The sequence below is a fragment of the Myodes glareolus genome, chromosome 22 (genome assembly GCF_982192425.1).
Source record: "Myodes glareolus chromosome 22, mMyoGla1.1, whole genome shotgun sequence".
NCBI lineage: Eukaryota > Metazoa > Chordata > Mammalia > Rodentia > Cricetidae > Myodes > Myodes glareolus.
Genome location: NC_142047.1, coordinates 17,415,570 through 17,430,061, shown reverse-complemented (window position 1 = coordinate 17,430,061; position 14,492 = coordinate 17,415,570). Strand labels below are relative to the sequence as shown.

The window sequence follows — 14,492 nt, the reverse complement described above, 5'->3', positions numbered from 1 at the left end:
CAGTAGTCACAACCTTTCCCTAAATTACAAAAACCACAGAAGCACGAGTCTTTGTTTTAACTAAGAGCTTTGGAAGTGGGCATGTTGTAAATTGTTTTACCTGTGAGGCTCAACACGTCTTGTATTGACTGTATTCTTGGGCACTTGAACATCAGGTAGGCAGCTGGGCTAGAACTCACTATATATAGTGTGATCTTTCTGTTTTCATCCTCCCTATTGCTGGGGTTGTGGATGCATGCCACCACCCCTGGTTTAGAAACCTAAGAAGTTTGTATAGGTAGATTTTGGTAAGCTTTCCACATTTAGAAATATTTGCTCTTGGATAGAATTGTCATACAGATTCAGAGTTTGAGTCAGTATAGAAATTTAAATTGAAAAGTATTTTCCCTCGGAATTTTAAAATTTGGTGCATGTGCATGCAGTTGCTTGTGGAGCCCAGAAGAGGGTGTCACACCCTTAGCTGGAGTTCCAAGCAGTTGTGAGCTGTCTAATATAGGAATCAAACGTGGGTCTTCTGGAAGAACAACTGCTTTTAATTGTTGAGCCATCTTTCCATTCCTCCATCTCTCAGATTTTAAGCATTTTAAAATTTAAAATAAGCTAGGTAGTGGTGATGCATGCCTTTAATTCCAAGCACTTAGGAAGCAGAGGCAGGCAGATCTCTGAGTTTGAGGTCTGATCTACAGAGAGAGTTCCAGGACAGGCTCTAAAACTACACAGAGAAACCCTGTCTTGGAAAAAAAAATTAATTAAACATATTTCAGATATTTTCTGGCTGTCATTCAGAAGTTACTCTGTTGCATTCTAATTCTTAGTTTGTGACCATTATTTGTTTCCTTGGAATTTTTGGGATTGTCCCCTTTTTTCTCATTGTCCTAATGTTTCATAATAGATACTTGTACCTTCAGTCCTTAGGTATTTGCTCAAAGTATCTCTGTGGTCATTTTCTTCCTCCATTTTCTCTTCGTTTAGAACCTCTACCATGTAGATGTTGGACTCCTAGATTGGAACTATTATTTTCTTATTTTTTTCCTCTTGTTTTGTGTTCTTTAAGGAAGAGCTCAACTTTCTCTTCTGAGCCTGAGAATGTGCATATAAAAATTTCCTGGTTACATGGGTATTGCTGGCATAGGGATAACACTTCAGGGTCACTGATACAGTGCATTCTGCCTATTCGCAGGCTCTACCTTGTACCATTAGCTCAGCAACTCTGGGGACCCTGACTAGCCACCTCTGTTTTAAGATCTATGGATGGTTCTAGTGCACATTTCCTCTTAAGAACCATCATGCCATTAAGCCAGGCATGGTGCATACACCTTTAATCCTAGCACTGGGGAGCCAAAAATGGGTAGACTTCCAAGTTTGAGGCCAGCCTGGTTTGTATAATGAGTTCCAGGACAGCCAGGACTACATAGAGAAACCCTGTCTTGAAAAAACAAAAAAGAACCATAAGTCAATAATAATTTTTTGTGTAGTTCTCTATCATGTTGTGAGGTTTCTCTAGGCTATATATAGAGAAAGGAATAGCTGAGATTAGGGGGAATGTTTTTCCAGACTTTGTAAGGTAATTGTAACTGTTTTCCTAATTGTGTCTACTCAACTATCTAGAACACAGTAGTTCTCAACCTGTGGGTCACAACCCCTTTGGGTCCAGGTCACCTAAGACCATCAGGAATCATAGGTATTTGTATTATGATTCATAACAGTAGCAAAATTACATTTATGAAATAGCATGAAAATAATGGTTGTGGGTCACCACAACACGAGGAGCTATATTAAAGGGTTACAGCATTAGGAGGGTTGAGAACCACTGATTGGAAGGTATTTGAGTCTTATTTCTCTACATCTTTATTAAAACTTGTTCAGACTTTTAAATTTTGCCCACCAGAATGACTGTCTTCTAAGTTTTTATTTTATTTTTTAATGTGGATGGGTTGTCTGTGTGTATATGTGTGTGCCACTGCATGCCCGGTGCCCATTAGAGGTAGAAGAAGGCATTGATCTCCTGGATCTGGAGATGTGAGACGCCCTGTGAATCAAAGCCAAGTCCTCTGGGACAGCAGCCAATCCTCTTAACTGCTAAGGTATCTCTCTAGCCCTGCCTTCTAGTTTTTAAGTTTAGAGTTCCTGACTCTTAGGAAGCCAGAGCTAGTTTTTACATCCCTTCTGTGAATTACCTGTGGTGTCCTTTTTAACTCTTACTCTCTTTACATGTTTTGTAAGTGTTTTGTGTATTCTTGCTCTCTCTTTTATGATTATTTAGGTTTCAAGTACTTCATCCCAGCCTTATATGGCTAGATATTTTAGCTTGGATTATTGGCTTTATTGAGGCACCAAAATTTATAAATAAAGTTTCAAATTTGGACTGTAGAGACAGCTGTTGTGAGCACTTGCTCTACTAAGGGACCTGAGTTCCGTTCCTAGTACCCATATCAGACAGCTCCCAACTACCTGTGACTCCAGTTCCAGGATATCTAAGGCTCTCTTCTGGCCTCCATGGGTACTGTATGCATGTGGTATGCATATATACACCCAGGCATACATGTATACATAAAATATACATCTTTAAGTCAAATTTATCAAATTTGTTTTTTAAGAACCAGTCTTTTTGTGTTTCACTTAAGGAAAAAATTCCCTACTCTTGGGTCTTCAAGAATCATTTATCTGAACGTCTGAAGTTGTGCTCTGTACACTTAAGTTTTTGGAGTTTTGTGTGTAGGTTGGTTTCTGGGTTTATATTCCATTCTGTTCTGTTTGTCTGTCCCTTTGTTCACATTATCTTTACACTCACTGTACAAATGCTTAGTGCCATTAAGGCTTACTGTCTTCTGTAGCTTTCCTTCATTGCTTGTTTGATTGCTTGTGGTGCTGGAAATCAAACGTAACCAAGCCTTCTCAGCTGTTAGGCAAATGCTTTATCAGGCATCTACATCCTCGGATTATCTCTCTGTGACCTTTTCAAAACTCTCCTGGTTTAAATCATTCACTCTTTAAGAAAAAGTATGTAATTAGTTTGCAGATTTCATAGAAAATCCTGTTTTACAATTTTGAATGGCCTTACATTGAATTTGATGAGCTTGAAGAGAGCTGACTTCATTAACATGATTTATCTCCTTTATTCAAGTCTTCAGCTTGTGTACAGCTCATTAATGTTGGCTCACTAATGTTTCATGATTTTTCCTGGAGGTTATGGGAATCTTAGGTTTGCTCTGATGTATATTATATATATTGTGTGTGTGAATAGTAGTATTTTTCTAATCTATCTATTATTTCTGGCTTAGAGAAATGCACTTTTCCTCGAGGCACATGTTTTCTTTGTCCAGTAGATGGCAGCAAAATACACTAAGATTTCTTAATTTAGAATTTATTCTTTTCAGTAGTACCTTTTTCCTTCAAAACCAAAATGATATGTTTAAATATGTTGATTATGAAATATTTCTAAATTGCTTCCCATTTTTCTATTTAGGACGATAAAAAGAAGCGAGATCGAGACCGTGTGGAGAATGAGGCAGAGAAAGATATCCAGTGCCATGCCCCTATGAGATTAGACTTACCTCCTGAGAAGCCTCTCACGAGCTCTCTAGCCAGACAAGAAGGTTGGAGTTACTTTGAGCTATCTGTCCTGAGTGGGGAGGGAAAAGGATCAAGCATTAGTTTCTGAATTATAACTAAAAGACCGATAACAAGTTTATTCTAAGTTCTCTTATTTCTCTTGCTACATGAGAGCTCTAAGTTAGCTTGATTTGTTATTCTCAGCCTTTAACACTTTTATGATAAATTGAATTCCTGTGTGAGATGTTTAATAAAACATAGATGAGTCATCTAGATAGAAAACTGAAGTGCCAGCTTATACCTTTCTAACACACATTTCCTGTTTGCTTTAGAAGTAGAACAGACACCCCTTCAGGAAGCTTTGAATCAACTCATGAGACAACTGCAGAGGTAAATGTTTTCCAGCTTTTCTAAAGATAGTAACTCAAAGGGCGAAGGTAGAGGTCCAAACCACATCTCTGTTGCTAGTTATCTAATGTCATGTTGTAGGACCTAAACCTAAACACACTTGGTTTTAAAGTAGATGGTAAGTACCTTGCCTGGCAACAGAAGTAGTCCCAAGAGGGTGACATGTACTCTTAATTTCGTTTGTTTCAACTGGCAACTTTAAGGGTGTTATGAAATGTCTGGTTTCTCCTTTCTGAATTAGTTTCTCGTGTTAAAACTTGAAACTAGCAGTAACAATACAGATAACTCCCCCCTCTTCCTGGTAGTACATGACAGTCCTTTCTGTGTGTTTGTACAGCACCTAGCCTGTGTTCAGCAGTTATTAAGTCTGAAAGATAAAATGAAGTGCTGTAACATACTTACTTGAGTATGTTGTCTTTCAGATGTGCTCTCACAATCTGAGGCTAGCCTGAAATTCATCATCCTCCTGCCTCAAACTCCTGAATGCTGAGATTGTAGGTGTATGCCACTGTGCCTGGCTTTATACTCCTTTAAGTGTAGTGATTGTTGTCTAAAGTATTCTGGTAGGTAGAATAAACCAATTTAAGTTCATAAAAAGAAAAGAGGTGCTCAGCTGTAATTTTGATGCATCTTTTTACTCCAATTTGAATTCCAACTCAGTGATATTTTACTTGAGAAGATTGACGGTTGTGGGGTTTGCAATCTGATGGGAACTTTTCTCCTAGCTGTGTTACCTGTTATCTGATACAGTTTATATTCTCGACATCCGTCTGGCTTTTCAATTAAAATCAATAGTTCTAGCTTCTTTTTTTTTTTTTTTTTTTTTTTGAGACAAACAGATTTCACTATGTAGCTCTGTCCTTGAACTCACTTTGTAGATCAGGCTTGCCTGAAACTCACAGAGATCTGCCTACCTCCTAAGTGCTAGAATTAAAGGCAAGGCTTTGACTAGCTCTTTTTATGTGTTGGAATAGCTAAGAAAATGATATCTCTAATCTTTGCATATCAGTAAATTATTGCTTGTCAGTCCAGCAGAGAAGAGTTAAGAATTGCTATTGTATCCCAGTTAGAAGGTGTGACTATAAAGTGTTTTGCTTTTTGTAACAAAAGAGCAGACTATTTGCCAATAATATCACCCTAAAAAATAAAGTCTACATCAGGAAGTATTTAAAGTCAGAGAAACTAACAGTGATCAGCACATTTTAAGGATTAGAATCTATAGCCACATTCTGTGACTAGCCTTAATGATTGGATTGGATGATTTTTTTGTCCTTGAGGTTCAGAGTTAAACCTGATTTTAAAAAATATATTTGGTCAATTCTGGTGGTACCATTTTTGTTTAGAAAGTAAGGTAGTCTCTATATTAAAATGATTAATTTTTAAAGAGTACAGATAATTTGTCCTTAAAGGTAAGAGGTCAGCCATTGGTGAAGCTTGTTGTTCATAGTAACCCCATGGACTGTCTGGGCTTCTGTGTGTGGGTCCCACGTTGGACGTTTTTGCTATTTGGCATCACTTTTTAGTTTTGTAGCTTAGCTATCAGAGGCGGTCTGAGTTCAGGTTCTAACTCTTTTACTAGATTTATAGCCCATGTATATTGTTCTCTTTTTCTTTTTTTCTTTTTTTGATTTTTCGAGGCAGGGTTTCTCTGTGTAGCCCTGGCTGTCCTGGTACTCTCTCTATGTAGACCAAGGTGGCCTCAAACTGAGAGATCCTCCTGTCTCTGCCTCTAGAGTGCTGGGATTAAAGGCTTGTATCACCTCTTCCCAGCTACAGATTATTCTTACTCCTAAATTTCTGCCATCACCTGCCAGTGAGAAAACCACCAACTAATGTGCCAGCTCTGTCAGTGGCAAGATAATAGACAGGTTTTCAAAATTGTTGCTGTGACTTATTTTGCTTTTAGTCATTTGTTAAAGTTTTAACAAAATCTGATATGCCAAGTTTGCTGGGTGGGTAATAGTCTAATGGCCTAATTTTATAGAGAAGGGCTTAAATTTTTTCCACTTGTAACCTCTTTCCACTCAAGAAATTTTTATGTAGTCTCAAATGTATAGTAACAAAAAGTAGATTTAAACAGATCAAACATAAAAACATTTAAAAATTGTGGAATTTATTCTATTTATTTTTTGGTGTTTTGGTAAATAGGGTCTCTATAGCTAGAGTTGTTCTGGAATTTACTATGTAGACCAGGCCTGCCTGGAACTCAAAGAAATCCTCTTGCCTCTGCCCTCCACCTTCAGAGTGCTGGGATTAAAGATGATACTCCACTACGCTCAACTTGAAATTGATTTTTTTCCTCTTCCATGTTGTATCTCTGGTTATCCTGGAACTCAATCTGTGGACCAGGCTGGCCTTAAACTCACAGAGATCAGCCTGCCTCTGCCTCCCAAGTGCTGGGATTAAAATTATGTGCCACAATTGCCCAATGCCAAATTTTTCTTGACACCATCCCCACTGGCAGTTATGTAACACTGTATGAAGTCACACCGTACAGTTTAAGAAGTTGTCCCAAAGAGCATGGATACTCAACTCTGACAATTTTAAACATACTAATGCCATATGTAGATGCCACACTGAACCCTGGATGCACCAATGACTTGGTGCCTTCTTCCTAAGAAAGTCTTGCTATAGTGAGGTTGGGGCTAGTCTTCCCTATCCCACTCTTAAATTGTACAGCCAGAGTTGAGAATGAACCTCTGGTAGAAAGCACTAGTTTTCACATATAAAGGTTATGTATGTGTGTACGTATGTGTGTGCTTGCTATAGCATGTGTCTTTTAGGAATCAGTTCTCTCCTCCAGCCATGTTGGTCCTGGGGATTGAACTCAGTTGTTCAGTATCTCGTAAAGAAACAGTACCCCTTCTTCCATTATAATTATACAGCACTCATAGACCTGCTCTAGTGAGATACTCTGGCACAGGAGGCTTTTTAAAGCCCCTAAAGGCACTGTACACTTAAGTATCACCCTTTTCATTAGGTTAGGATTTCCTTCTTTATTTGCCTCTCCTGTTATATGTCCTGAGCATCTATCTGCAGCTGGATGAAACAGGCAGGCCGGGGCCTAGAGGCTACATAGGGCTCCTGAGTCACCACAAGGATTACAGCACAGGAGGATTTACACAAACTCTTAACTTTACAAGGCCACTACCTCCAGTTGAGTTGCTTTGCAGGGGATGGGACAGACAAGAGAAACACCCAGAGGGATGATGCTGCAGAGTGAACCTAAATAGGCTCTCCTATGCCCAGTCCCAGCCCTGCCCCATATCCCATCAGTTTCCACCACAATCCAATAGGAACTTTTCTTTTTTTAAAAGAATTTTATTTGTTATATATACGGTGTTCTGCCTGCATGCCAGAAGAGGGCACCAGATCTCATAGATAGTTGTGAACCACCATATGGTTGCTGGGAATTGAACTCCAGACCTCTGACCTTCTGAGTCATTTCTCCAGCCCCCCAATAGGAACTTTTTAAATGTCTTGGGGGAGGGGGTTCCACATTTATATAACAGATATGTTAGTTGATGGGAAAGTATGCTTTTTTGGACCTGGAATGCATAACTATTAGGCAGAGAACCAGAAAGAAAGCTTATAGGTGTATATTCATAGTTAAACCAGGCGGAATCACTGGGCAGTTAGTCTAGATTACTCATAAAAGGTGCTGATAATAGGTTGCTTCTCTAAAAGAGAGGTTTTGTGTCTTAAGAGTCCTGCTGTTAGCAAGGCGGTGGTGGTACTTGTCTTTAATTCCACACTCGGGAGGCAGGGACAGGTAAATCTCTGTGAGTTCGAGGCCAGCCTGGTCTACAGTGTGAATTCCAAGACAGCTAGAACTACACAGTGAGACCCTGGGGGAAAGGGGAGCGCTGCTATTTAAAGTCTCTGATCCTTATTGTTAGTTGGTCTTGAAAATCATTTCTTCAATATTTCAATGAAAAACATACATAATTTCTTTCTGTATATGAGAGTTTATTTTTCTGACTTTGCTTCTGTACTAGTAGGTTGCGATAGAAATAAAATATAACTTTACCTTTATGTGCCTGTACAGAAAAGACCCAAGTGCTTTCTTTTCATTTCCTGTGACGGACTTTATTGCTCCTGGCTACTCCATGATAATTAAACACCCAATGGATTTTAGTACCATGAAGGAAAAGATCAAGAATAATGACTACCAGTCCATAGAAGAACTAAAGGTAATTGTAATTAGTAGTTTTATTCTGTTTTATAATGGGATCTTTTTTAGCCTAACCTGACCTTGAATTGATCCTCCTGCCTTTCTTCACTATCAGGGACTAGGATTATGGATGAGTGCCACAAGATGTCACTCATTAGCTTTTTAGAGAAGTAGACTAAAGTGTAATGCATTTTAACTGAGAGTCAAACTCTTGGATCCTGTGTAAAATAGAAAATCATGTTAACAATCTACAAGTATGTGTTAGAGTCCCAGAAACACCATGATAGCGGGGAAAACAAACTCCACAGAGTTGTCCTCTGGCTTGTACTACGTGTGATGCTGTATGTGTGTGTACAAAATAGGTAAATAAAGGTTATTTTTTGTATTTAGTTACCAGTCACGGTGATGAGCATTCTTTTTTAGTTTGTGTAGCTTTTGGTTCTCTTGGCACTTGTTCTGTACACCAGACTGGCCTCAAACTCACAAAGATCCACCAGCCTCTGCCTCCCATGCACTGGGATTAAAGGCATGTGCCACCACCCAGCAATCTGATATTCAGTCTTTATTTGTAGCTTCATTTTAAAATAATTTTATTTATTTTAAATGTCCAAAGTCTGTATTTTTCTCTTGGGCTGACAAGGTGGATCAGTGGGTAGAAGTATTTATATACAAACCTTGATCCCTAAGGTTCCATGAGGTTTCAGGAGAGGACCTGTTCCCTAGAGTTGTCCTGACTACCAAACATGCATCATGGCACACTTGCACACATAAACACATTATTTTATTAATAAATTAAATTAAAATACTACAGGAAAGTTTAATTGTATTTTCCAGTTTGATGAAAACGAATTGTTCTCTGAGTTTACTCTGACTGTATTTATCTCAGCACACTGCATTCTCGACTTTTGAAGAGAAGGGGGCTGAGAATGTGTGGCTTGATGGTAGAGGAGAGCTCTTACTTAATACACAAGGTGCTGGATGTGATCCCAAGTCTGCGGGAGGAAGAAGAAATAACAATTACATAGAAGGGCCGGGAGGTGGTGGCACACGCCTTTAATCTCAGCACTCAGGAGGTAAAGGCAGGCGGATCTCTGTGAGTTCAATGCTAGCCTGGTCTACAAGAGCTAGTTCCAGGACAGGCTCCAAAGCTACAGAGAAACCCTGTCTCAAAAAACTATATATATATATATATAATACAGGGAGGTTGGGTAGATGTTTCATTGACTAAAATACTTTCTATACAAAGCATGAGGACGTTGAGTTTAAGTCACTAACACCCACATAAGGCAGGTAATCTGTTTACCTCAGCACTTTGTAGGCAGACACTGTGTGGAAACAGACTGATCTCAATGGCTTTTGGCCAGCTAGTCTAATTGAAATACTGAGCTCCTGGTTCAGTGAGAGAGAAATATACTGACATCTACCTCTGGTCTAAACACAGAAACACACACTCACCCACAACAGTCTAGAAGCCACCAGGACAGCATGTGTGTTTCTTGTTTTAGGTTTTTTTCCCTCTTCAAATAGTCTGAGTATATGTTGATTTCAGGGATGTGCTTTCATGTTAGTCTTAAATTAACCTTAGGTGGTTAAAGTTTGCATTAGAACACATACACACTTCACCTGGCTTTTGGCAGGGAGGAAGGTCCCATATGGTAGTGTTCAACCAACCTAAAAGATGGACACTAATCAGTTTCAAAAAGAAATGAAACAGTGAACATTTTTACTTACTCTTTTTTTTTTTAATTCACATGTTACTCAACTAAAATTTATGCAGACTACCAGCATCTAATTTGCTTCAGTTTTAGTTTTAATAGTTGACTTGGAAACCTGAATCCACCTTCTTACTTAAATGGACATTTTTTTTTCTGACATATTTTCATCTAGTGAAAATCAGTCTGAAACTTTATTTCAGACTTTATTGCTCAGTAGAAAAGAGTTTTACAGTTGATGGAGTTGGTTTGTTTGCTTGTTGTTGATCTTTCTCTTGTGGTCACAGGTGAGAGTAGGGGTTTGTCCCCTGAGACGTTTAAGTAAGTCAAAGCTTTTCAGCATTTGAAATGGGGTATTTTAGCCTTCTAGAGCTTTCCACAGAAAGTGTTTAAATAGATTGAGCTTTTTGAATGGTCAAGTGCCATCACACAGAGTGCAGTAATGCCTACTCACCACATGACAGCTCAAATTGAAGGAATCTGAAGGTCACGATGGACTGGGGCTACAGGTAGTTTCTAGGCTTAAACCCCAACATCACAAAGAATAAAGACTTGTTACTTTAACAGACGCCAGAGTATCATTAAAGTCATCTCCTGCCAATTCATAAATTCATCATTCTCCTGTCAGCTATAGTCCTAAGTGATTATTTCCTGAGTGTACATAGCAGTCTGATGTCTTTCCTCACTTACATTCCTCTGTAGCTCATGTAAGATTCTGAGAGGTCCAGAAGTTAGCAAAACCTTTGACTGGAGCTCAGTATCTACATACACTTCCATTTGATTTTTAACTTGGTAGCAAATTTATTATGGGCTTTGAATCTGCTCATAAATTTTTAAAAGAACTTAGTCTATCTCCCTATTTTTATTTTAAGTTCTAAACTGTCATTACTGCTATTAGTGAGATTTGAGGGGTTTTGGTTGGGACTTGGAGGTTTGTGGGGCAATGTTCTTTCTGTTTAGGTTCCTCCCATTTAAACAGTAAGGCAGTGGCACAATTACACATAATTACAGATGTGAAAATGTGTCCCCAGGAAAAAGTACAGGGCTTCTGCTTCAGTACATACACATCTTTGAAATGTAATAAAAGCCTCAAGTGTAGTTCTGATAATTTAGCTGTTCCAGTTATATGTTGTAACTCCTTGATGTTGTATAGTTTATTTCACATTGACATGATTTTATAATATCTGAAAATTATGTTTAATTTATAGTAGTGTCTAAACATTTTAACATAGTATAAATATTTTAACATTTTTACTTAGTTTATTTGCATTTGGCAGAAAAACTTGTTATAATTTAGCTCTGGTCCCAGTTTTTAATTAAAATTTGAACTGAAATATTTAACTCATAAATACTTAAACAAACTTAAAATTTGCCTTAAAAAGTGAGGGTATTATTTAATTATATGAACTACCCAGCTTGAATTACTAAATTTGAACTAGAAATAATTCCTCCAAAATTTTTGTGTGTGTGACTGTACTGAAAACTTTTTTTTTTTTTTTTGAGACAGGGTTTCTCTGTAGCTTTGGAGCCTGTCCTGGAACTAGCTCTATTAGACCAGGCTGGCCTCAAACTCACAGAGTGCTGGAATTAAAGGTGTACGCCACCACCACCCGGCCTGAAAAACTTTAGGTTTATATTCTAGATTGAAAGTTAATGCTAAACTAATTGAAAGATACTAAAATGCTTAAGAATTTAGAAACAAATTACAGGTATTTATTTTGTTGGTCTTAAATTGTCGTTGTTATTTAATAAACGGTGACAAAAAAAGATGTCTTCTTTTGGTTTTCAAATTTTTACAGGGCCTCTATGATTTCAGACAAAGAATTAAGAGTTTTATTCTAATGCATTTTTCTTCTTGATACTTTCTTTTTAGGATAACTTCAAGCTAATGTGTACTAATGCAATGATTTACAATAAGCCAGAGACCATCTACTATAAAGCTGCAAAGAAGCTGTTGCACTCAGGGATGAAAATTCTTAGTCAGGTAAAGAAACTTTATCACAAATTAACAATCACTATACAATATATATCTTCACTAAAGTGATATCTTCCTCATTGGCAAATCATGTTAAAGTAGTGAGAACTTAGGAGAAAATTTCTATCAAGAAAAGATAGGAAGAAGCTCACATATAGTCTTTTCTTCTTCTTTCTTTCTTTTTTTTTTTTTCTTTTTTTTTGAGACAGGGTTTCTCTGTGTAACCCTGACTGTCCTGGAACTCACTCTGTAGACTGTAAACTCTCAGAGATTTCACCTGTCTCTGCCTCCCCTATGCTGGGATTAAAGGTGTGTACCATCACCGCCTGGCCAGTCATTTCTTTTTCAAAAGTTATACTATTCCATTTATTTGTGTGTGTGTGTGTGTGTGTGTGTGTGTGTGTGTGTGTTTGTGTGCGCGCGCATGCGCGCGCATGCATCTGCTCATCCACATGCCATAGCATGTGTGTGGAAGTCAAAAAGCAATTTGTAGGGCGTCAGTTCTCTCCTGATACATGGATCCTGAAGATTAAACTTCGATTGTCAAGCTTGGTGGCAAGTGCCAGCCTTCTGAGCCATTTCACAAGCCATCCTTTTTATTTTTTTAAAGACAAGGTTTCCTATAGCCAAGGCCAGCCTTGAATGGACCATTTAGCCAAGGATGATAGTCCTCCTACCTCCACCTCCTAAGTACTGAGATACAGACTTATACCACCACTCCCAATTTTATTCAGTGCTGGAACTCAAACCTGGGGCTTTATGCATGTGTAGGCAAACAATCAGCTGTAATTATTTCCCTGAAGGCTCTCCATAGATTTATTTTGCTGTGGGAGAAACAGCAGCCTGAATTTCAGAATAAAATTGGATGGAGATTGAGGTCTTTTAGAGAGAAAAGTTCTGTTTACTTTAGTGGTGGAATCTAATGTTCTGATCGGCCCTGCACTTCCTAGTGAAGTACATGGCTTGTAGTGATAAGAAACAAAATATACGAATGAGAAATAACTTGAAATTTTTCAAAACTACCTCTGTACAAGAACAGACCCTTCCTTGAAGGATGATAATCAATGCATAATGAAGAAGGAAGCCATAATCCAGTTGCAGGAGAGAGCTTCGACTGCTGCACGTAGATTGTGGCAAGAAAGTATGTGAGCTTCACCCATTTAAAAAAAGGGAGGGGCCTTATCTGTGGTCTCCAACGTGACTTCTAGCATGACATTTCTAATTTCAAATAAGAGCTAAAATAGGGAAGAGACAGAAAAGAATAGCCAGAGATGGGGCTTTTATACAAAGAAAACCTGAGTTTCATTATAATGCAGACACACACAGGAGGAGAAAGGGATCAGAATGAAGAGCATAAGCTCAGGCTTGGAGCAAGTACAGGATGGCAGAAATTAGTCACGTGTTCACCTAGATTTCTGAATTTGTCTGGTCGTCACCTGTGTTAAATTTCTACAGTTGAAGAAAGCGTTGGTGTGCAGATGTCTGGGTGTCTGTATGCTTGGCTCTGAGAGATTCTTAAATCAGCTTACCTAGGAAAAGGAGAACATTTGAATTGGGGGTTATTCTTACATTCCTAATATTTAGACATCAGTTCTAAAATTTAAAATCTGTTTAGCAAAATTTGTAAAGGAGAATGTAAAATGTTTGTTTCATTTCTTGCAGAAAGACTATCAGAATCTAGAATGAAGCCATGTTCCACATTTAAAAATCCAGACCTGCTTGTTATAAAAGTTCATTGAGCAAATACAGTCTTCATTCCAAAATAATTTTGAGAGTTGGAAAGGGGAGGGCGAGTGTGTGTTTTGTTGGGGTTTTTGTAGTTGTTGTTTTGAGACAAGGTCTCACTATATAGTTCTGGCTATCCTGAAACTTGCTGTGTAGACCAGGATAGCTTTGAACTCACAGAGATCCGCTTACCTCTGCCTCCCAAATGCTAGAATTAAAGGTATGTGCCATCACCACCCAGTGTGTAATAGATTTTCAAGGAAAAATCTAGTGTTTTGTTTTATTCTTTTTAATCCTGACTTGACGCTATTTTGTCTAAATACTATAGTCAGCATAACTGAAGATTTCGATGTCTTCTCAAGTTTACTGGGAACAGGAAGGTTAGCTTGTCCCCTTTCTTTCTCTTTATTTGTCTTGCTTTTTAAAGATGTCTTGGAGCTGTAATCTTCTTGTGCTTAGCCTCCTTTTTGACTTCCACTCTAAATGGAAGGGATCCTTACAATGGTGATTTATAAACCTTTAAATTTTAGCTTTCCAAGTTAACACTACTTAGTCTAGCAGTGGAGGCTCCCAAGAAAGTCTACACGCCTTTCCATGAATGGTATCTTTTCAGAGGCAGGTCTTATGAGTAGTCATTGAAAAATGGTAACAGTCGTCACTTTTTCCATTACACCCAATATTAGTCCTTAGTACATGTGTTATTTTTATAAAGAAAGAACTGATGGCCAGGCATGGGGATATCATCGCAACACTTGAGATGAAAATAGAAGGATTGGGAGTTTGGGGCCATTATGGGCTGCACAATGAGGTTCTTGTCTTAAAACGGCAAAGTAAACAAAGGAAAGATGGTCATAAATACTTGAGTAGAATACTACCTTCTGGTACACATAGCAGTATTTGTAGTGCGGTGGCCTTGGAATCAGACTAATGACATGTCTAGTGCTGC

The 14,492-nt window shown here is 38.2% G+C and overlaps 1 protein-coding gene across 2 annotated transcripts in view; it reads left to right on the top strand.

Moving 5' to 3' along the window:
* Brd7 (bromodomain containing 7) overlaps positions 1-14,492 on the top strand; it is a 32,510-nt gene that overhangs the window by 1,439 nt on the left and 16,579 nt on the right. For both annotated transcript variants that reach the window (XM_085682066.2, XM_085682065.2), the window contains exons 3-6: positions 3,467-3,596; positions 3,885-3,942; positions 8,009-8,153; positions 11,720-11,830. In XM_085682066.2, the coding sequence (XP_085538192.2) occupies positions 3,467-3,596; positions 3,885-3,942; positions 8,009-8,153; positions 11,720-11,830 (444 nt within the window). The remainder of the gene's footprint in view (positions 1-3,466; positions 3,597-3,884; positions 3,943-8,008; positions 8,154-11,719; positions 11,831-14,492) is intronic.